Source organism: Sorex araneus, chromosome 8 (genome assembly GCF_027595985.1).
Source record: "Sorex araneus isolate mSorAra2 chromosome 8, mSorAra2.pri, whole genome shotgun sequence".
NCBI lineage: Eukaryota > Metazoa > Chordata > Mammalia > Eulipotyphla > Soricidae > Sorex > Sorex araneus.
This window is the reverse complement of record NC_073309.1, coordinates 32,608,723-32,633,433: the sequence shown is the minus strand read 5'-3', so window position 1 is coordinate 32,633,433 and position 24,711 is coordinate 32,608,723. Positions and strand designations below refer to the sequence as shown.

General features: G+C 38.8%; 1 protein-coding gene across 2 annotated transcripts in view; it reads left to right on the top strand.

Annotated features, from left to right (window-relative positions):
- PHKB (phosphorylase kinase regulatory subunit beta) overlaps positions 1–24,711 on the top strand; it is a 262,109-nt gene that overhangs the window by 80,988 nt on the left and 156,410 nt on the right. For both annotated transcript variants that reach the window (XM_004600687.2, XM_055146377.1), the window contains 2 exons: positions 19–134; positions 20,684–20,747. In XM_004600687.2, the coding sequence (XP_004600744.2) occupies positions 19–134; positions 20,684–20,747 (180 nt within the window). The remainder of the gene's footprint in view (positions 1–18; positions 135–20,683; positions 20,748–24,711) is intronic.

The following is a 24,711-nucleotide window of genomic DNA, read 5'->3' as shown; positions in this document are numbered from 1 at the left end:
TTTCTTTCTATTTTTTAGGTCACTTTTATTCAAAATCTTGTATTTTGTGTTGAAAGAGTTTACCGTGTCCCTGACTTTGGTGTCTGGGAAAGAGGAAGCAAATATAATAATGGTAGCACAGAGCTACACTCAAGGTAATTTACTGATTTCTGAGTTTCTTAAGTGTTTGAAATTTGAAAATGAATTAAAATCTAAGTATTAACTTGTAACTGTGGGTCCTATGTTAATTTTTAGCTTTTAAAATATATGATGAAGTTGAAATTCACTCAAAGCAAAAATGATATATGTTTTTTCCATACCCTTATATTGATACAGAAAAGGAGCAGAGTTTATTTTACAAGTACAAATATATTTAATCTACAGTATCAGGCATTCCTTTTAAACCTATTCATTTTCTTTTTTTCCATTGTAACAGTATAACTTGAAAGATAAATCAAGTACATTAAATTTATAAATACAAATCCTATGTGTTGTGTGTAAAACTTCTATATCAAAAAGCTGTTTTTTATTCTAACTATAGATTCTCATGTTCTCATACATTAAGAAGAGGTACATGTACCTTTCATGTAGTGTTTTCTGTAGGTGTGATCATCTCCTTGATCTGTGTTTTCGATTTAAATAAATAAGCTGAGGGGCTGGAGCAATAGCACAGCGGGTAGGGCGTCTGCCTTGCACGCGGTTGACCCGGGTTCGATTCCCAGCATCCCATATGGTCCCCTGAGCACCGCCAGGAGTAATTCCTGAGTGCAGAGCCAGGAGTAACCCCTGTGCATCGCCGGGTGTGACCCAAAAAGCAAAAAATAAATAAATAAATAAATAAATAAATAAATAAATAAATAAGCTGATAATTGTTGATCTGAGCATATGAATTTCATTTTGCCTGTTAGGGTTAGAGAAATGCCTCTAGTAGCTGTTTATACCATTTAATATCTTATTTATATGGTGGGGGCAACTTTTAACTTAGTCTATCTAATTTCCTGCTAAAACATTTAACAATTTGGAAGTTCCTAGTTTTAGGTCAGTTTGTATCATTCACATTTAACTGAAGTGAGAAACAGTTTAGGAAATACCAGTTAAGAAAAATCTTCAGCTATGCACTATTTAGGATAAAATTGTTAATCACATACAAAAACTTAAGCTGACATGAGATACCTAGCAAATTGCAGACTGGCTCCAGATGAATAACTCTTTGCCTCAATGCTAGTCTCTCTGTCTCTATTCATCTATACCTTTGTTACCATGTCTATAAACTGAAGATAGTAATAGTTTCGACTTTATAGAGTTGCTACAATTATTCAGTGAACATACAATATTAAAGCTTTTGGTTACCTCGAATAGTGTTTGAAAATAAACAGATTCTTAAGTGAGTATTTTAATACAGTGATTGAAATAAAAACATTTTACTTTTTAAATGTAGGCAAGAGGCACATCTGTTGATCCAGTTCTAGAGTTGAAATTAGATAACAAAGTTCCAATATTAAAAATGAGAAGTTTAGAAATTATTTTTTAATTGTAAAAATTGTTATATCTTACCACAGGATTAAGTCCTTCTCTAAGCTGTTTGCTGCTAGTTGAGGCCTCAGTGTTATTGTTTTTGATGAGTTTACTTGGCTTCTCTGTTATGTTTCTGTCTAATTTGGTGTGCTCCAACTGGAATTTCAGTATTTGGAATTTGGAGGTGTTGCCAGACTTTGAAAAATTTCAGGTACCCGGCTGGTCAGACTGCGAACTCTGGGGCCTTCACAGAATGGAGGTGGGAGTCGCCCCAGCAGCCACGCCCACCTCCCACATCCATCTCACGTTGACACCCACTAGTCCCGCTGTATCGATTCATGACCAGATCTCCAAGTGGCTAAAATTCATGGACACATTGGTTTCCCCATGACTGAAAACTCTGGGGCACTCTCAGGAGGAGGGCAGGCTGTGTGCATGCCCTACCAGAGCCGGAGCAGACACACACACACACACACACACACACACACACACACACACACACACACACACACACACCCTGCCACTGCAGCCATGCCAAGGGTTCAACTCCACCACTTTACTACACTCTCTGCAGAGACATCAAACTGAAAAATTTCAGTTATCCTGGTGTCCAGGGTGAGGACTCTGGGGTCTTCTTGGAGTCAGGAAGGGCGACCTCCTCTATCCTTGTGTGTTTTCAGAATCCCTGGCAGCCACACCCACCTCTCACAGCATCCTCCAGGTCATTTTTATTGGTCCAAACCATAGGTACTGAAGTCTCTAGACCACAGGGCCACATATACACTCTTTAACACCTCCAAATCCCTCAATACTGAAATAAATATATTTTTGTTACTTATTTTAAACCAATGGTAAATCAGTTAGATTTAAAACAGAAGTTTCAAATGCTTAAACAAGGTTTTTCTAATGAGCTTCAGCTAATACACATTTTTATTTGTTTTATGATTTACGTTGGGCCGTTTAAAATATAGTACAGTATTGCAGAGTTAGTACAGCAGGTAAGGCACTTGGCCTTGCACACAGTTGACCTGGGTTCAGTCCCTGACATCCCATATGGTCCCTGAGCACTGTGAGGAATGATTTCTAAGTTCAAAGCCAGGAGTAACCTCTGAAAACAGCTATGTATGGCTCCAAAACAATAAATAAAATACAGAACAGAATAATAGTGTTAACTAGTAAAATGATTCTAACATAGACAAAAGGAACTTTAATTTTCCAGAGTTTAAAGTTTGGGCTGTCTAGAGGAAGAGACTAACAGATTTATGGACCATGGCTTCCCAACATACCAATACAATTTTAGTTTTATACCATTTTATCAAGTGGGGTATTTTCAATAGAGGAAAATTTACATTTGAATAGGTGCTGGAGTGATATTATTGCAGGAAGGCATGGTATTTTCATTACACATGGCTTATCCAAGTACCATATCTGGTCCCCCAAGCACATCCAGAAGTGATTTGGTCCCCTGTATTCCATATGATCCCTTAAGCCTCACCAGAAGTGATCCCTGAGCACAGAGCCAGGAGTAAGCCCTGAGCAGAGCTAGGTATGGCCCTAAAACAAAAACATTAAAGTAATAGGAATAAATTAAAATATTTACTTTTTTGGATGAGACCATAACAATTTCTAATATTCTAGCTGAACAAGAACAACAAAATAACTTATTGACAGTGACACCTGAAAAATGAAATTCAAAAGATACAATTATAATCAGCCACCAAAAATGAATAAAAGAGATAATTAATTCTGGATAGACCACAATAGAAATAAATCTATAGTGGCCTGGGATTGATGGGAGTAAAGAGTCAAATGGCACTAATGAGTGTGATTTTAAAAGACATATATTCCAGAAAATGCTGCTGTTTTGTTTGGTAGTTTAAAGACAAAAGTAAACAAACATTTCCATGCAAAATTTGTCTAGATTTTGAACTCTGAGGGAGGAAGAATTCTAGATGCAAGGAAATGCAATCCAAGAGTTAAAAATTTGTTATTCATAAAATATGTTGTATGGAGGATGCTGCTAGGTCCAATCTTAGTCTCCCATTGCTAATATTGAGCCTAATCCTTGTACAGGATGGTCTTACCAAAGAGATGAAATATTAAGATGGGTTTGGCTGTTGCACATCTTTTAGTGTCAGGAATGAGAGATGGAGGGAGGGAGAGTGGGAGGAACAGAAGTAACAGAAAAGAAAGGGAAAAAAGTGAAAGAACAGAAAAGGAAAAAGAAAAAGAATGATGGGGTTTATTTCTTTTTAGAGCTGACTAGAAAAACCTCTAAAACTTCACATCCAGGGGCTGGAGAAATAACACAGCGGGTAGGGTGTTTGCCTTGCATGTGGCCGACCCGGGTTCGATCCCCGGCATCCCATATGGTCCCCCAAACACTGCCAGGAGTAATTCCTGAGTGCAAAGCCAGGAGTAACCCCTGAGCATTGCTGGGTGTGACCCAAAAAGCAAAAAAAAAAACTTCACATCCAGTCAATTTTGTTCTACAGTAGCAATCAAGTTAATGAAGTGGCAAAGTAATTTTTAGGGAAGTGTTGTTCAGACAGTAAGCAAATTCTGAAAAAATGCAAAAAATAAAAAGGCAATGTTATGTTGGCAGTCATCTAAATTAAGTTATCGTGCCATTGCTAATGCAATCCTGGACACCACAGAATGTGCCCCAGGGCCATCAGAAGCTCCTCCTCTTTTTCAGGCTGATAACTAGACATGTCTCAAGCCCCACTTCCCTGGAAGCATATCTCTTCCCTCCTCCACAACCCACAACAAGAATAAATTGGACTCTGGAAGCAAATTCATAGGCCTTGTAGAGTACTACACAGAAATGACTCCATATTAGTATATGTTGACTGACTTCCTGAAAGATCTTCCTGGTAGCAGGGCAAGGATAGCAAAGCAGAGAACTTTATTACCAGACTGCAATGGGAGCAATGGAAGCAGGGTAGAATGAAGACAGCCCAGAAGAAAACACTTCCATTACTAATCAGATATATAAAAAGATTCCAATAAACAAATGAGAATGAAGATAGGAGCTGCCAGATGTATGGGGCACAGGAAAAGCAATGTTAAGAGGAAAGTTCATAGCAATGCAAGCATGCAGGCATACAATAGAAAGGAAAAAAGGGTCCACATAAATAACCTGAGTAGCGTAAGATACTAGAAAAGGATAGACACAAAGAGCCCGAAGCAGTCAGGACAAAGGAAGTAATAAAACAGCAGAAATTAATGAATTGGAATAATAATCAAAAAGATTAATGAAAACAAGAGGTCATTATTTGAAAAAATAAAATAAATAATGCACAACAAGACTGACAGAAACAAAGATAACTCCAATAAACCAAATTAAAAATGAAAGCAGAGATGTCTCAATGAATACTACAGAAATTTAAAAAAATCAGAGATTTTGAAAATCTTTTGCCACAAAGAGTTTAGAAGAAATGGATAAATTTTGAACTCCTATAACCTGCCAAGATTGAACCAAAAGATACAAACACTTTATTTTTTATTATTTTTTTTACTTTTTGCTTTTTAGGTTAGACCTGGCGATGCACAGGGGTTACTCCTGGCTCTGTGCTCAGGAATTACTCCTGGCAGTGCTCAGGGGACCATATGGGATACTGAGAATCGAACCCGGGTCAGCCGCGTGTAAGCAAACACCCTACCCGCTGTGCTATTGCTCCAGCCCCAAGATACACTTTAACAACTCATTCACTATCAAGAAAATGAGAATGATAATCAAAGTTTACTCCAAAACAAAGTCCAGGCCCAGAGGGGTTCACTAGTGAGTTCTCCCAGACTTTTAAAGAGAAACCATTGCCATTTTTATCCAGACTCTTTCAGAAAATCTAAGAAACAGAAGCACTCAAGTTCCTTGAGACAAACATTACCCTGATTTAAAAACAAAATCAGAGACAGTACATAAAGAAAATAGACCAATATCTCTGATGAACATAAATGTAGAAATTCTCAGCAAAATACCAGCAAATTGAATCTAACAAATCATTAAAACAATCAGACACCAATGAGATTCATCCCAGGGATGCAAGTTTGGTTTAACATAAACTAAGCAATGTAAAAGATCATATTGTAGGACTGTAGCACTGTTGTCCCATTGTTCAATGATTTGCTCAAGCAGGCACCAGTAATGTCTCCATTGTGAGACTTGTTACTGTTTTTGGCATATCCAATATGCCATAGGTAGCTTGCCAGGCTCTCCAAGAGGGAAAGAGGAATTGAACCCAGGTCGGCTGTGTGCAAGACAAACATCCTACCCGCTGTGCTATTGCTCCAGTCCCAAAGATCATATTAATGCAAGAAAAAACTAAAAATCATATAATCAATAGATGCAGAAAACATTTGACAAGATCCATTACCCATTCATGATAAAAACTCAATAAAATTATAGAGTTGAAGGAACTTTCCTCAACATACTTAAAACTATTTGCCATAAGTGCACAGAAAACATAATGTTTACTGGTGAAAAAATGAGAGCATTTCACAACACACTAGATGAGAATGCCCACTTTATTGTAATAGTACTGTATTGTACTATTCAATACAGTAATGTAGTAGTGAATTTAATAGTCCTGTATTGTACTATTCAATACAGTAATGGAATAGTGATTTTGGAATATGGAATTTCTTGCCATAGCAATTAGGCAAGAAAGATATTAAAGGCATCCAGATAAGAAGTCATGATCTATTTGTGGGTGAATGATACTAAATTTAGAAATCCATAAACACTGATAAAAGCTTTTATAAGCAATAGATTTTAAAGCAAAGTGGCAGCTGCAAAATCAGCATGCAAAATTCCATGGATTTTTCTGTATGTAACTAATGAGAGAGAAATTAAACAATCCCATTCACAATTGTGCTTCAGAAAATCAAGTACCTAGGAACCAGCTTTAACAAAATAGGTGAAAGACCTATCAGAGAAAACTACAAACACTACTAAAAGAAATAGAAGAGAAAATACGTTCTTTTCCATACACATATACATGGAACATTCTAAAAAATAGATGACATGCTGGGCCACAAGGCATACCTCAGTAGAATCAGAAGATAGAAATTGTATCAGTGATCTTCTCAGACCATGATGCACTGATGAATAAAGTTAATCATGCACAGATGCAGAAAACCAAATAATACACCTAGAAATTAAACAACTCAATGTCGAACAATGAGTGGGTCAGGGAGGAAATCAAGGAAGAAATCAAAAGTACCTGGAATCAAATGAGAATGACACGAGCTATCAGAACCTGTGGGACACAGCTAAAGCCGTGTTAAGGGGAAAATTTATAGCTCTGTATGCATATCTCAGGAAGGGCCCACATAGATAACTTGACCTCACAGCTCAATACCTTAGAAAAGGACCAACAAAGGAACTCAAACCAAGCACAAGGAAAGAAATAATAAAACTTAGAGCAGAAATTCAAAAACAATCCAGAAGATCAATGAAACTAAGAGCTGGTTCTTTGAGAAAATAAATAGGATTGATAAACCATTGGCAAGACTCACAAAGAGAGAACCCTAATAAACTGAATCACAAATGAAAAGGGGGCCATCACAACAGAAACCAAAGAAATTCAAAAGAGACTACTTTGAAAGTCTGTATGCCATGAAACAAGAGAATCTAGAAGTGGATAAATTCCTGGATTTCTATAACCTCCTAAGGCTGAACCAAGATGATTTGGAATACCTGAATAGACCTATTACTATCAAGGAAATTGAAACTGTAATTAAAAGTCTCCCCAGAAACAAAAGTCCAGGTCCAGGTAGATTCACTACTGAATTCTTCCAAATATTTAAAGAGGACCTATTGCCAGTTCTTTTTCAAGCTTTTCCAGGAAATCGAGGAAACAGAAACTCTCCCAAACAGTCTCTATGAGGCACATATCACCCTGATACCAAAAGCAAACAGACACCACAAAAAAAGAAAATTACAGGCTGATATCTGATGAATACGGATGCAAAGATCCTCATCAAAATATTACCAAATAGAATCCAACATTTCATCAAAAAGATCATACACTTCAACCAAGTGGGATTCATCCCTGGGATGTAAGGGTAGTTTAACATTCGGAAAATCAACATAATCCATTATATCAACAAAAGATAAAAACCATATGATCATATCAATAGATGCAGAGAAAGCATTTGACAAGATCACCCATTTATGATGAAAACTCTCGCCAAAATGGGTATAGAAGGGACCTTCCTCAGTATAGTCAAAGCCATCTACCACAAGCCTATAGCAAGCATTATCCTCAGTGGGGAAAAACTAAGGACCTTCCCTCTAAGATCAGGGACAAGACAAGGATTCCCACTCTCACTATTTCTGTTCAGTATATTACTGGAAGTACTTGCAATAGTGATTAGGCAATGTCGGGGTCCTGTCCAGTTGACCCCAGCACACTGGAGTACGATCCCCCTTGTCACCAGACTTACTCCCTATAGGAGAGGGAGTAGAAAGGGGAGAAGCCTTTGCCCTGACCCTCCACACACCCACGGACTCTCGCCGCCACCGGGAAGGAACCACGTGGAGGGGGAAAAGCTGGTGGTCAATCAGCAATCTGTTTATTAGCTCTCACACAGGGTTTTTTATACATCATTTCAGGGGCAATCCACATATTTCCCTTTTACCTTGTTAGGCTCCATATAGATGTTAATGATTTACATCTCCCGCTCTAAGGGTCAGGTGTATTAGCTCAGGCAGATGATAACTATTACATCCCTCATCTTCAACCAGAGTGCCTACTTGTGTGGAGTGCTGAAGCAAGCCCCTGGGCCCCTGTAAACAGGGCCTACTCTTCCTTTCAGGGGCAGGGGATTTAGTCAAAGTCTCAGGTCATCTCCCCCTTTTTGTTTTATGTAAAAGCCAGCTGCTGAGGGCCACCTGGCAGCCTCGCTGGGGCCTTAGGGGTCGGGCCTGTCTTAGGTTGCCTCCTCTGAGGTCTTACCAGTCTCTGGCTCTCTGACCCAATGTCTCTCCTTGCGTGGCTGCTATGTTGCACTCCTTCCATGGCCACATGCACCCATACCGCATCTCCTGTTTGAGGGTCTGCAAGTTTATCTACTATATGGCTGAGCATCACCATGGCCCCAAATCGGGTTCTTATCATCTGAATAAGGCAGTTTACAAATAGCAATAGTAAAATGACTTTTCCCTCCTGCATTTAGCCAACCCATACAAAAGTAGTCCAACACTCTCCCCCGCCCACCCACACACACATTTCTTATTGCTAGGCACATACAAACATCATCTGAGTTTCCAGCTGAAGTTGTATGGCTGGTATCCAGTGGCATCCGTGGCGACCACAAGGAGTGTTGTGGTCCAAAAGGAAACTGCCATCTAGAAATTAAACAAAAAAGGACATCCTCCTCAAGGGCGTTATCACACCCCCTGGGTATTGTCAGGATTTTCTATTGGGGCATTCTCTGCAATGTGCCCTTGTTCCCCACAGACATAACACTCTCCATTGCCCCTCGGTTGGAGGGATCTCCGAGTAGGTACTAGTGACACAGAGGCTTGCGAAAGTGCCTGTCATAGGCTTCGTTTGAGCTTGCAGTGCACTTGCCAAAGTTTCTGCAAGGCTCTCATTCTGATTCTGTAAGGCTGCGGCTAGCACCTGGGTCTGCTGCATAGAGGACCCTAAATCTTGGGTAGCACATATCCAATAATCTATGAAGCCATTTTTCATGTCCGCCCAAGTGGTCCTATGCTTCATAGTCATGCCGTCCCATACCAACAGTTTGATAAACTGATCTCTCAGCTGCCCCGGGGAAAGTTGTGCTTGATGCTCTTTTGAACCCTGTCAAAGATTGGGAGGTCTTCCCCTATCTTTTGTCACATTCCACCTGAGGCTCAGTGGGACCCTCCTCAAGCACCGCCAGACTGATAACACCAGGGCACGAACCTGATCTTGATAAGGGTCTGGGATGGTAGCCTGCTGGGGGCCTGTGCTCCACTGATGATCTGTCCCTGACAACTGCTCATATGTTGTGGGGATGGGGGGTTGGGCAGCAGCATTTCGGTCCGCCTGCGTGTGGCATTCTTCCTTAAAGAAAGCACCCCATCTTATAAACTGGGTGCTGGGGAGCACTGCTCGACAAAGGGCTCTCCAGTCTGTAGTGGTGCAGGGCTGATGGGCTAGCCCCTGGAGGGTGGTATCAGCCCACGGTGAGTTGGGCCCATCCTTAGCCACTGCCTTTTTTTTTTTTTAGCTTTTAAGTCCCCAGGTACCCAATGATACTAAACTGCAGGTTGAGCCCCTCACTGGACTGAGATTGACTGCAAAGGCCCAAAAGGGCCTCCAGTAATCCTTCTCCAGTCTCGGGTCATAGAAGGGAGCAGAAGTTTCTTCTGGAGGGGCAGTGGGGTGAGAGGATTCAGGTCTCCTCCAAAAGTCTCCTCAGCTATTTCATTCTCTATCGATAAAGGGTGATCCTGAAACGGCTGCCTGCCTAGTACCAGGAGAGACACACTCTCCTCCTGGAAGCATGCGGTTTAAGCTGCCACTGCTGCATACAAACCTGGCGGGGGGCCCCTTGCCTATCTTTTCGGCCCGTTCTACAACAAGCTTGTGTGTCTGATCCCAGGTGTCCCACGAGAAGAGGTCCTCAGTAGTCACCCAAGGAGCCACGTCAAGGATAGCGCTCCAAATCTTAAATGCCCCATCCTCAGAAAATTCTAGCCCCCAGATTTTTAGCAAAAAATGTAAAGCTTTCAGACCTGGGTGAGGCACCTTCTGAATGGAGTTGCCCATGATATTTAGTGGGGTTGAGAAGGTCAGGATAGATGATGGTTCCGCTAAAGGACCATCGAGACAGAGGAAAGAACACAGAGGTCGAGAAAACACACAGCAAGAATGAGCCAAGACGCCAAATAAAGGATTGATGCTAGGCATCCCATGGGCGGGGGGAGAAGTGAAAACAAAGTGGGAATTGACTGAAACAGCTTTGTCTCAAGGAGGACTCTTCTGATAGTCTACCTTACCGTTGGGGCAGAGCTTGAGTGCCAGTTCATTCCCGTTCTTGAATTACCAGCCAGGTATCTCTGATGCAGTCGCCTATTTTACTGCATGGATTCAGGGAGATCGGCCGGGCGGGGTGGGGGGAGGTGTCTTCTCTTGCTCCAGCGATGTCCACACTGTCCACATCCATGCTGTGCCTGTTTGGGCGCCAGATGTCGGGGTCCTGGCCAGTTGACTCCGGCACACTGGAGTATAATCCCTCGGGTTGCCAGATTTACTCCCTATAGGAGAGGGAGTGAGAATGGGAGAAGCCTCTGCCCTGACCCTCCACATACCACGGACTCACGCTGCCACCAAGAAAGAACCACCTGGAGGGGCGGAAAGCTGGTGGTCAATCAGCAATCCGTTTATTAGCTCTCACACAGGGGTTTTTATACCCACATTTCAGGGGCAATCCACATGTTTCACTTTTACCTTGTTAGGCTCAATATAGATGTTAATGATTTACATCTCTTGCTCTCAGGGCTAGGTGTATTAGCTCAGGCAGATGGTAACTCATTACATCCCTCATCTTCAACCAGAGTGCCTACGTGTGTGGAGTGCTGAAGCAAGCCCCTGGGCCCCTGTAAACAGGGCTAACTCTTAACTTTCAAGTGGCAGGGGATTAGGTCAAAGTCTCAGACCAGCTACTGAGACCCCAGCAAGGCAATAAAAAGACATTAAGGGCGTCCAGATAGGAAAGGAAGAAATCAAGCTCTCACTATTTGCAGATGATATGATACTATATTTAGAGAACCCCTAAAGCTCTACCAAGAAACTCCTAGAAACAATAGACTTGTATAGTAAAGTTGCAGGCTGTAAAATCAATACTCAAAAGTCCATGGCTTTCCTATATGTAAATAATGAGAGAGAAGAAAGTGATATGAAAAAAGCAATCCTGTTCACAATCATACCTCAGAAAATCAAATACCTCTTAATCATCTTAACTAAGGAGGTGAAAGACCTGTAGAGAGAAAACTACAAAACGTTACTTCACGAAATAAAAGAGGACACAAGGAAGTGGAAACACCATCACCTGATTATGGATTAGGAGAATTAACATTGTCAAAATGGCAATACTCTCCAAAGCATTATACAGATTCAGTGCGATACCTATAAGGATACCCATGACATTCTTCAAGGAAGTAGACCAAACTCTCTTGAAATTCATATGGAACAACAACCCCCCACGAATAGCTAAATTAATTCTGGGGAAAAAGAAGATGGGAGGCAACACCTTCCCCAACCTCAAACTCTACTACAAAGCGGTAATAACTAAAACAGCGTGGTACTGGAAAAAAGGCAGAGTAGTAGACCAATGGAACAGGGTTGAATATCCTTACACACACCCTCAAATATATGAACATCCTTACACACACCCTCAAATATATGAACATCTAGTCTTTGATAAGGGAGCAAGAAATGTGAAGTGGAGCAAGGAAAGACTCTTTAACAAATGGTGCTGACAAAACTGGACAGATACATGCAAAAAAAATGGGCTCATATCTCTACCTAATACCATGTACAAAAGTCAGGTCAAAGTGGATTAAAGACCTCAACATCAGACCAGAATCCATAAGGTACATGAAAGACAAGGTTGGCAAAACCCTCCACGATATTGAAGCTAACAGTATCTTCAAAGATGACTCGCCACTGACCAGGCAAGTGGAAACAGAGATAAACAAATGGCACTATCTTAAAATAAGAAGCTTCTGTAGCTCCAAAAAACAGTGAGGAGCTGGAGTGATAGCACAGCGGATAGGGTATTTGCCTTGCACGCGGCCAACCCAGGTTTGATTTCCAGCATCCCATATGGTCCCCCAAGCACCATCAGGAGTAATTCCTGAGTGAAGAGCCAGGAGTAACCCCTGAGCAATGCCGAGTGAGACCCAAAATAAGCAAAAAAGGAGAAAAAAAAAGTGACCAGAATATAAAGAATCCACAGAATGGGAAAGGATATTCACCCAACACCCATCTGATAAAGGGTTGATATCAAGAATATACAAGGCACTGGTTGAACTCCACAATAAGAAAAAACATCCAACCCCATCAGAAAATGGGGCAATGAAATGAACAGAAACTTTCTCAAAGACATCCAAATGGCTAAAAGATACATGAGAAAATGCTCTACATCACTAATCATCAGGGAGATGCTGATCAGAACAACAATGAGATTGCATCTCACACCACAGACACTGGCCCACATCCAAAAGAACAAAAGCAATGGATATTGTCGAGGATGTAGGGAGAAAGGGACTCTTCTTCACTGCTGGTAGGAATGCCATCTGGTTCAGCCCTTTTGGAAAACAGTATGGACGCTTCTCAAAAAATAAGAAATTGAGCTCCCATTTGACCCAGCAATACCACTTCTGGGAATATATCCCGGAGAGGCAAAAAATATAGTAGAAATGACATATGCACTGTATATTCATTGCTGCACTGTTTAAAATAGCCAAAGTCCGGAAAAATCCGGAGTGTCCAAGAACAGATGACTGGTTAAAGAAACTCTGGTACATCTACATAATGGAATACTATGTAGCTTTTAGGAAAGATGAAGTCATGAAATTTGCATATAAGTGGATCAACATGGAAAGTATCATGTTAAGTGAAATCAATCAGAAAGAGAGGGACGTACATAGAAAGATTGCACTCATCTGTGGAATATAAAGTATCAAAACAGGACACTAACATCCAAGAATATTAGAGATAAGGACCAGGAGGTTCACCATATGGCTTGGAAGCTGACCTCACATGCTGGAGGAAAAAGCAGTTCAGACAGAGAAAGGAACACCAAGCAATGGGTGCTGGGAGGACCCGCTTGGTATTAGAGTGAAATAGAGGCCATTCAATACCTCTATTGCAAACCACAATACCCAAAAGAAGAGAGAGAACAAAAGGGAATGCCCTGCCACAGTGGTGGAGTGGGGAGGATGAGGGGTGGGGAGTGGGAGGGATGTTGAGATCCTTGGTGGTGGAGAATGGGCACTGATGGAGGGATGAGTAACAGATCATTGTATGACAGAAATGCAAAGGCCAAAGTTTGTAAGTATGTAAGAGTACCTCACAGTGATTCACTAATAGAAAGAAAGGTGGGAGGGAGGGAGGGAGGGAGGAAAGGAAGGCAGGAAGGAAGGAAGGAAGGAAGGAAGGAAGGAAGGAAGGAAGGAAGGAAGGAAGGAAGGAAGGAAGGAAGGAAGGAAGGAAGGAAGGAAGGAGGAAGGAAGGAGAACAGGAGGAGATGGAGACATTTTCCCTGTCCATGAATTGGGAGGATAAACATTGTCTAAACAGTACTTCTCCCCAAAGCACTACACCAATACAATCCTTCTAAAAAATACCCATGACATTTTTAAAAGAATAGATAAATACTCCTGAAATTCATATGAAATAACAACCTCTTAATTGCCAGAAAAATCCTAGGAAATAAAGATTTTGTTCTCTCATTTTAAGCTTTAATACAAAGCTGTAGTAAAACATCATGGTACTGGAATAAGGAAAGACTCTCAGATCAATGGAATTGAAAATCCAGAGACAGATCATCAGGTATATGAATGTTTAATCTTCAATAAAGGAGCAAGAAAAACTTTTCAACAAATGGTCTTGGAAAACTGGTCAGCCACATGCAAACAGTGAATTTAGCCCCCTTTATAATACTATGCACAAAATTCAAATCAAAATGAATTGAAGACCTTGATATCAGACCTGAATCTACAAATTGTATCGTGGAAAACTTAGGCAGAGCTTCACATGACATTGTGGCTAGAGACATATTTAAGGATCCTACCAGCACCCTTGGCCAAGCAAGCAGAAACAAAGATAAACAGATGGAATGATATTAAATTAAGAAGCTTCTATATCTCAAAGTAAATGGTGACCAAAATGTAAAGATATCCCACATACTGGGAGAAATTATTTGCTCATTGATAAAGTGCTGATATACAAGATATATTATAGATATATTGCTTATAGAACTATGCCAAAAGAAATCCAACCCCATCAAAAATGGGGACAGAGGGGCTGGAGCGATAGCACAGCGGGTAGGGCGTTTGCCTTGTATGCGGCCAACCCAGGTTCGATTCCCAGCATCTCGTATGGTCCCCTGAGCACCACCAGGAGTAATTCCTGAATGCAAAGTCAGGAGTAACCCCTGTGCATGGCCAGGTGTGATCCAAAAAGAAAAAAAAATGGGGAAAGAGGAATAAAAAATTCCTCCAAAAAATGCAAATGGTTCAAAGACATGTGGAAAAATGCTCTGTGCCACTAATCATCAGGGAAATATAAATCAGAACAATAAGTTGACGTCACTTCGTATGACAGAGACTGGCAAACATCAAAAAGAACAAAAATAACCAGTATTGATATGGATTCAAGGAAAACGGGACCCTCCTTTACTGCTGGTGGGAATGTCCAAGGGTCCATCTTTCTGGGAAGCAATATGGACATTTCTCAAAAAAATAGAAATTGAATTTCTAAGCAGCTCCACTCTTTGGAATATACTTCAAGGGCCCAAAAGCAATAGAGAAAGACGTCTTCATCTGTATATTCCTTGGAACACTATCCACAGTAGCCCAAATCTGGAAACAACCCAAGTGCCCAAGAACAGATGACGGGATAAAGAAACTGTGGTATGTGGTACACAATGAAAAATTACTTGACCTTAAGAAAAGATAAATCATGCAATTTGCTAATACATGGATGGCTCTGGAAATTATCATACTATGTAAAATTAGTTGGAAGGAGAGAGACAAATGCAGAGTGATGTCTCTTATATTTGGAATATAAAGAAACAGCAGGGGAATAGCGAATGTCCAAAGACAATTGAAACAAAGAACATGAATACTGGTTTTCAGTAGGGAGCATGCCTTGGAGAGGGGGGGGAAGGAGAAGTGAAGAATGTGGGAGGAATAGAATAAGAAAGAGAATATTACAACAATGGTGAAGTTAAGTGTTCAATGGGGAAGAGAAGTGAGTGCTGAAAAGTAGTACGTTGTTATGACTGAAACCCCATCAGTTACAGTACTATAAATCACGGTGCCAGAAGTTATTTAAATGATGCCTCAGAGAGAAACAGGGCATTGGTAGAAGGAAATGGACACCAACAAGAGATTGGTATTAAAACATTTTACGCCTGAAACTCTATCATAAATAACTTTGTAATCCACTGTGACTACTATGTAATCAACACCGAGGTTATCAATCAAATATAAGAGTGTGGATCTGAAAAAAAAATATAATTAGGTAAGGATGTTTTAAAAGTTATTTTATTTTTATGCTCTTTTTGCTTTGTAAACTAACATTTAATATATGCCAATGTGATTTTACTGTTATTAGTTTTAGTGTAAAATGTTGAAATAGGAGTTATGTTCTTTATAAAAACTATTATAGACCAAAATTTAAAAAAATGGTTAAAACTTACCATTAATCCGACAAATATTTGAAGATCCTTAGTGAAATCAAAGAAAAGAAACTTTGGCCTAGAGAGATAGTATAGCAGACAGGACACTTGTCTTGCAATAGGCTGACCCAGTTTTTATCCCTGGCATAAAATATAGTTCCCTGAACCCTGCCAGAAGCAAGCCTTGAGCATCAGCAGATGTGTCCACAAAACAGCACAAAAAGAATAAACTCCAATTTGTTTTCTGTAACTGAGGTACCATTCTAAATTGAATCATTAAGGATTTAATTTCAAGACTTGAAAGATTATTTTGGGATGTTCGTTGCTACCTTTTACATGCAAAACAAATCTTAATTGTAGCTCTATTTTATTAAAATGCTGGAACAATGTGGTTTGCAATTTAGCTTTGAATGATGAGGTGTTATACTTTTTATATTGATCTATTGAGTTTATGTGGCAAAATACAATTCTCATGAAAGAATTTTAAACACTTTTTTCAAATGTTTCTGAACTCAGACTTCTACAAGACTGTTTAGTATACCTCTGGGATGCCAAAAAAGTGTCTTTAAAACTGCAGGAGTGTAAAGTGAAAGTAAAGTGAAATTTATCAGTTACACAGGTGGGGTGGGGGGCTGGGGAGGTGGCGGGGAACTATACTGTGATTCTTGGTGGTGGAAAATGTGCACTGGTGAAGGGATGGGTGTTCGAGCATTGTATAACTGAGACTTAAACCTGAAAGCTTTGTAACTTTCCACATGGTGATTCAATTAAAAAATAAATTAAAATAAACAAATAAATAAAACTGCAGGAGAACTGAGTTGAAAACATTTGTGGCAATCTATAATGATGGCAGTGGTGTTGGAGACCAATATCCTTCTGTCCTTATAGGCCTGGGTGTTGGAAAATAAAAATGCTATCAGTTTGAGATTATCTCATAGCTTTTAGCTTGTTTCTGTTAAAACACATCCCAGAACTCTCGTTTGATCTAGTCTTTAATTTCTTTGGTATATCTTTAAGCTGTGTTAATAATTTCAGAGATCCTAAAATAACAAACAATAACCCTTGCCTGTATAGGCCAGTGCCTGTTTAGCTGGTGTTCCTTAATTACTATTGTCAGTCCCCACCCCTTCTCCCAGTCTAGCTGCCTGCCTCACTTTGGTTAGACCCTTTCTGATTTTCTTTTCCCAGTCAGTTTGCTGGTATCCATACCTTTTAGTAGGTTTTTTTTTTAATTAGTATTTCTAGGTTAACCCAGAATTTTTCTAAAAGGGGGTCTCATTACATTTATCTGAATTCCATTTAAATAGTCTAATCCTTTTGTGCAAGGGTTCATTGCTCTAAGTTTACTGAAATATTCCTTAAGTAACCATCCCCCGCTCTCCTTACTTTTCTGTTGATTTGGTTGTTTAAGCAGCAGGAGCATTTCAAAATGTTTTGAATGATAGTACATGATTCTCATATTCAAGTGTCTTATCAGTTGCTCTGAGTTTAACTCAGATTTCTTAATCTTCTTATTTCCAGTGGCTTGAGTCTGCCTTTAAACAAAAACACTTATTGTAGTCTTCTATGAAATATAAATTGGATATTTATTATATTGTTCTGAAAAGCACAGGAACAACTGAATAGAAAGAGGGACTTTATTGGTTTGAAAACAGTCTTAAGTTGGAAAGTTTGTTTACCAACAAGACTGGAAAACAAGCTTACAAGAAAGAAAGTGGGAGGTCTGGTTTTGTGTTCAACAGAACTAGGCTGAGTAGTTTTCCAGGAAACTCATACATATTTATGAGAAGAAGCTGCTGGCATACATAGCTGAGGAACATACAAAGGATATACATCACATGTACCAAAAATGGTGGGAAAGGTGTCAGGGTGGACTTTTTTAGTATGGTAGTGGGGAGAGAGGTGATTGGAGGCTGAGAAAGGTGCTCCATTCTGTAGGTTCCACTGACCAGTACTGTCCAGCCAAAGGCCTATGGTCCTTATAAATACAGAAGTATTCTTGTTTTGGTTTTGCTTTTGTATCATACTCTGTGGCACTTGGGCCTTTGCTTAGAGGAACAATATGTGGTGCAGGGACTGAATAAGTCCCATCAAGTATAAGCGCTTTTACCAGTGTACAATTTCTCTGACTCTATAAAAGTATTCTCAAGGTTCCGTTTTAGGCCCTTCAAAACTGAAGGAATCTAACTGGGGTGGTGTCTGTCTAAACTGTAATCCTCAGGCTAGTCCTGATTCAACTATTCAACTTTACCTAACTCCTAGAGTCCTTTTAAATTTTCAGGGGAGGGGGAATAAGAAAAGGGGATAGCTTACAATCTTAAAAACAAAAAAAAAACCTTATTTGATTATAAATCCCAAACATAGCTTTGAATTTTTTGGCTATTGGAAAGAAAAAAGAAAAAGCATTCCTAATAACTTAGTGATGTGTATATGTGCCTATATTGAAAGAGAAAAGTTTTTAAAATATTAACTCCTAAATTGAACACTACATTCAAAGGCACTTTTCTTTTTTTATTTTTTAAACCTTGTATTTGTGATATTAAAAAATAAGCTGTCAAAACAAAGAGAACTTAAATATGATTTTGAAATTTTAAAGATGTTTTATATTCAGTTCTCTTAGCTTTTTAAATAAAGAATACCTTCACTAAAACACCAAATAAGTAACACTACTTTTAACTTCATAACACCACTTTTCAGTTTAAGGTGCCTTTAGTGACAGTTTATTCCATATAACACTTGTTACTTAAAGTAACTACTTAGTTTTAAGTAATTTTTAATGCTCACTCAGCTGTGATAGATGCAAGCAAATCAATTCTGCTTTATTTAATCTTTTTTTCCCCTCATACTGAACATCTATATAGACATTAAAATCACAGTACTGTATAAAGCTTTTGTTCTTTTAGGAAATATAGATTGGATAGCTCAAGAAGTCGAAGTGAAATAGTTCAGGGGTAAACTATTGCACATGGCTGAACCTTGAGTATTGTTAGGTGTGATTATTCCCACTCCCCTCCCCCAGAAAAATAAAGACTAAACTGTGGTTTTAATTATTTTTTAGTGGATGATGTTAATAAATGTATATGATTATTTGTCATCTGTATATTTTCTTTACTGCATGAAATACTCATATAAAGTACACTTATTCAGTAAAATATTTCATTACTCATGTATTTGGTCATTTGTCATTTGATTTTTGGTTTTTTTTCTGTTTTTTGACCTGCGAGGGAGGGGGCTCTCGAGTGACGCTCAGAAAGTCCAGGGGTCTCTTCTGGAAATACTCAGCCAACTAGCCATGACATTGGTTCAGTTCTAGGATCCAGGGATATAACTATATACTTTCTTGTGCCCTGCAGTGGCAGGGACCACCAGGACCATTCAAAAGCACTCAGGGATCTTAAGGCTACTCCAGTGATGCTGAGGGTTCTGCAGGCTAAATCCTCAGGTGAAAGATTCTGATAAAACTCTAAAGAAGAACACCTGAATTCAAAATTATTTTACTTGATAGTTCCCAGCAAGGACTCTTATCTGTACAAAGAGACTCAAGTTAAGGAACTTTGAAAGATCCTTATATAATCAGCTTCCAGAGCAACTCAAGGTACTCCTTTTTGGAGTTACCTACATTCCCTATTCTGGGTGAATGTACACTTTTTTCTTTTGCTTTTTTTGGGGATCACACCCAGCGATGTACAGGGGTTAACTCCTGGCTCTTGCACTCAGGAATTACTCCTGGCGGTGCTCAGGGGACCATATGGGATGCTGGGAATTGAACCCAGGTCAGCCACGTGCAAGCCAAATGCCCTACCCGCTGTGTTATCGCTCCAGCCCCTGTACACATTTCTTTACTTCACTTTCGACTCTGTCCTCTCTTGAGAAGACTATATATTTTTTCTTAGATTCATTTTTATTTTTCTTTAATAAAATTTTCTTAGTTGGGCCAGAGAAATAGTAATGGGATTAAGGTGTTTGCTTTGCACATGACTGACTGCAGGTTGATTTATAGGTTTCATGCTTTTATAATAGTCATTTTTAGTAAAATTGAGATTTTCCTATATTCCAGCATTATTATATGTGATATTTGACCTAATAAATTTGATCCTAACTAAAGAGTATTTGAATGAGTATATTTAACAATATTCTATGGTTAATTAATGTTATATAAGATCCTTTTTGTTGTTGCTGTTTGCTTTGGTGTCATACCTGGCAGTGCTCAGAAAGTACTTCTTGCTCTGGCTTTTGTGAGATATTTTTAGGCTCAAAGTTGTCAGACTCTTACATTTCTCTAAATTAATTATGTCTAACCTGTTTACTATTATGAACATATCATAATAATATGCTTTCCTTTAGTGGTCATGACTTTATACTTAAGTCACCAAATACATAAGTGTTAATTGGAATTAAAATTACTTCCATCATTGATATGACCATTTGTATAGATCAAGGTGGAACTTACAAACATTTTTTCCCAGAAGATCACTATACAAAAGCAAATTTCCAGATGGAATCTCTTAGACATTGTATTTGCTTTTTTGGGGGGGTTTACATGTTTCTGTGCTCAGAGATCACTCTTGACAGTACTTGGGAACCATATGTGGTTTTGAGGATCAAACCCAGGGTGGTCTCATACAGGCAAATACTTTACTTGCTATACTATCTCTTTTAACAAAATGTCTTATGAAATTATTGTTAAGTGTTAACTAATAAAATTCCTTGTGAATATTTATCAAATAATAATTATTATTTTGCAAACAGATACATCAGAGTATTTAATTTTCTCTTTCAGCTCTGTTGGCTTAGCAAAATCAGCTCTAGAAGCAATTAATGGATTCAATCTTTTTGGCAATCAGGTAAAAACCATAAATAACAACAGTAAATTGAGTGTATTTTTAAGTGTTTGTTTAATATTTTCATTCATTAGGCGTGTTACTCCTTATGATCATAGAATGTCTAAAATTTTAAGAGTAGCCCTGATTTTAAGAATCTCACCTTTCAATAGGATACCAATTTAAATTTTAGTTTTCAAACAAAAACATGGTTTAATTAAAAACACTTTCAATAAAGAATTTTCATTTTCTCTGTTCAGTAAAGTCTGTCATTGGACATTTGCAATGTTAAATGTTACTATTTTTATATAGTAATGGAGACTACATAGTCTCCATGCCAGTTCTTATATTTATTTTATTTTAATGTATATGAATAATCTCATGGAAAGGGGAACTTGATTGTGTATGTGTGTTTGTGTGTGTGTGTGTGTGTGTATTTGGAAGTCAATTATAGCCTAACCCTCAACTATTATTCTTTGAGATAACAGGTAAACTTTGAAGGTTACATTATATTTTCATAAGATCTTTTGTGAGATTTTTTTCTTTTTTCTTTTTTTCATTTAATTTTGGGTGTTCAGGGCTTACAGAAATCACTTCTGATGGTTATAGGGGTCCGTATGGGGTGCTGGTGATCAAACCTGAGTTGGCTATGTGCAAGTCGAGTGCCCTTCCTGCTGTATTATTGCTCCAGCTCCTGGAAATTTTTGTTTCTAATCAAGTGATCACAGTTTAGTTATCAGTGGAAGGGAGTAAAATGTAAAACTACGAAGGATCAGAGGGAAAGTGTAACAGGGTTTAGGGTGCTTGTCTTGTGCAAGGTCAACCTCTGTTTGATCTCTGCAGCTTCATATGGTTCCTTGAGCATTGCCAGGAGTAATGCCTGAGCACAGAGACAGGAGTTAGCCCTGGGTACAATTCAGTATGGCCCAGGTCCCTCCTCTCCTTTCCAAAAAGCACACTGGATTTTTTATCTAGGTCAAGAAATAGAGGCTAACTTTTCTATAGCAACTTTTGTATGCATTCATAAAATGGGAGGGGAATTGAAGTTTCCAACTAATATAAATAACACAAAATTATTAAAATGCTGAGTCATTGAGGATACATTAAAAAAAGTTAAAAGACCTGAAAAATGTGACAAGGTTTTTGCTGTAACAATAATAAAACTATGTGCCCTGGTCTTGGGTTTAAGAATGTTTCAAATTGGAGTACGGTAATACAATTACCTCTCTTTCACTCCTTGCGTGTATAGACTCTCTTCTTATTTCAACTTTCTCTGAAATCTGGATTCTGATTATATCCACTACATATAGAATTAAGAAGGATAAAATTTGAGAGAGGGAGAACAACCTCATTCTGGGTACCCAAGAGGTGACACTAAATCAACCTCTTCTCACAATCTTCTTTCTCGCTCAAGATTGACTGGAGAAGACGTGAGATTAAAGTCTGTGGGGATTTGGAAGTGTAGAGCATAAAAAATCATGACTTTTAATATTATGCCTGTCCTAGAGATTCTTGGTGCCTATAGTAGAGTATTTTAGCTTGTACCAACATTTCTTTGTACTTAGAAGAATCATTTTCTTGCAAATCCCGTATCTTTTCATTTTTCCATTTTCTTTTCAGTCCTGACTCACTCTCAAGACATTCATTTAAATATGAATGTGTGCTTGTCATATATGTATCTGTATGAATGTATGTTTGTAATATACTATATATTAAAATGTAGAGAAAATAAAATATGTATTTTGAGAGAGAAAAGAGAGGGAGTGAGAGAAAGTGAATGGGGAGAGATTCAAGTTTTCATGAAAATAAGAATATTAAACCCTTCATAAATGCCATCTTTAGTTACTAATAATGAAGTACTGGTAATACCAAAGAAGGGAAATAAAGAGATTATACTGAAAATCCTATAGAGCGTATCTCAGACATAGACAAAGCCAGTAGTAATAAAGCAGTAGTTGAGAAAGATTACAATATTACTCTTTTGCCTTTCATGGCAACCAAATAAAGAACTAAACAGTTGTATATCTAAATCAGCAGTTACAAATTTGTGATCAACTTTTTATTTCTTTGTGCTATCTACTTTGATATACTTGCTGTGCTATCACTCCAGCCCCAACTTGAGCCTTGCTGTATGTTGCTTACAAATGGAGTATGCACCCACACCTGGAACACAGATGTAGTACTTTTACTTGCTACCCATCTTTCAGGGTCCTCTCATCAGCTGATTTTTCCTAGAAAATTGTCATTGACTTATGATCCATAACTTTTGTTTGTTTGTTTGTTTGTTTTTGGCTATACCTGGCAGTACTCAAGGTTTATTCTTGGTTCTGCTTATTCACTCCTGGTGGACTCAGGGGACAACATGGGGTGCCAGGGATTGCCCTATCCACTGTACTATTTATTGTTCCAGCTCCTACTCATGACATTAAAGAAAATAAACTCAGGTCCCTTTCTTCCACTGCGCACAAAAGTCAATTCATGATGGACTATAGACCACGAGATTAGACTGAATTAATAAGCTACATTGAGGAAAAGAGTGGCAGAATAATTCATTACATTGAATCTAGGGATATCTTCAATGATTTAATGCCATTGGCCAAGCAACGGAAGTGAAGATAATGGAATTGAACTACATCAAACTAAGAAGCTTCTGCTCTACAAAAAGAAATGAGTACTAGTATAAAGACACCCCACCGACTAAAGGAATATATTTGCCCATCACTCTTTAATAAAGGGTCTTTGTCATATCAGGATATATAAAGTAGAGGTAAAACTTTACAGAAAATAAAAACCCAACCAACCCCATTTTGATGGACAGAAATACCCTCAAAGAAGACATGCAAATTGCCAAGAGGTATATGACAACATGCTCTGCATCACTTATCAGAAAAATGCATATCAAAACAGAGATATCATATCATACCAGGAATGTTGTCAGACATCACAAAAAACAAAAACCAGTGCTGGCATGGATATGGGGAAAAGAATCCCTCATCCACTGCTGGTGGGAATGTTGACTGGCTCAAGCTTTTGGGGAAATTATTAAGACACTTCTCAAAAACTTGGGAACTGAACATCCATATTACACAGCAATCCCACATTCTGGTATTTGCCTCAAGAACCCAAATCCCTATTTAAAAAAGACATTGGTGCAACCCAAGTGTCCAAGAACAATGATTGGCTAATGTAACTATGGCAAGTACACACAATGGTATACAACTTGGCTATAAAAAAAGTCAACATCATGCAATTTACTGATATGTGTGTGTATCTAGAGAATATTATGCTGAGTGAAGATAAAGGTAGAGACATATAGAATGATCTCTCAATATGGGATATAAAGAAACAGTAAGAAAATAACAAATGTTCAGAGGCAAGAGAAACTTAGAATTGGGCTTTAGTAGGGAGCTTGCCACAGTGAAGCTGGCGAGTTGGAGGTGGGGGACACCAGGATAGTGCTGAAAGGAAGTAGATATTCTGGTGGAGGTTGTGGTAATGACACATTTTGTGTATGACGCTCTGTCATTGACAGTACTGTAAATCACCATGACTTAAATGACATTAAAAATAGATAAATAAAGGGGCTGGAGTGATAGCATAGCGGGTAGGGTGTTTGCCTTGCATGCAGCCGACCCAGTTCGATTCCCAGCATCCCAAATGGTCCCCTGAGCACCTCTAGGAGTAATTCTTGAGGGAGGAAACAGGAGTAACCCCTAAGCATCACTGGGTGTGACCCAACAAACAAACAAACAAACAAACAAAAAATAGATAAATACAAATACTCCTTAGCTTTGCCCAAGAGAGGCACCAGAGAGCCCATTGCTGAAGCAGCGAAGAAAGTCTCCTCCTAGTTTTGTAGTTTCTTTTGTTTCCAGAAAAAGCAAAATCATTTAAGGTAGATATACTAATCAGTTTTGTTTTGTTTATTATTCAAAGCTGTTTGAAGACAGCAAGCCCATTAACTCAGGTTCAAAGAAATGATTGATGC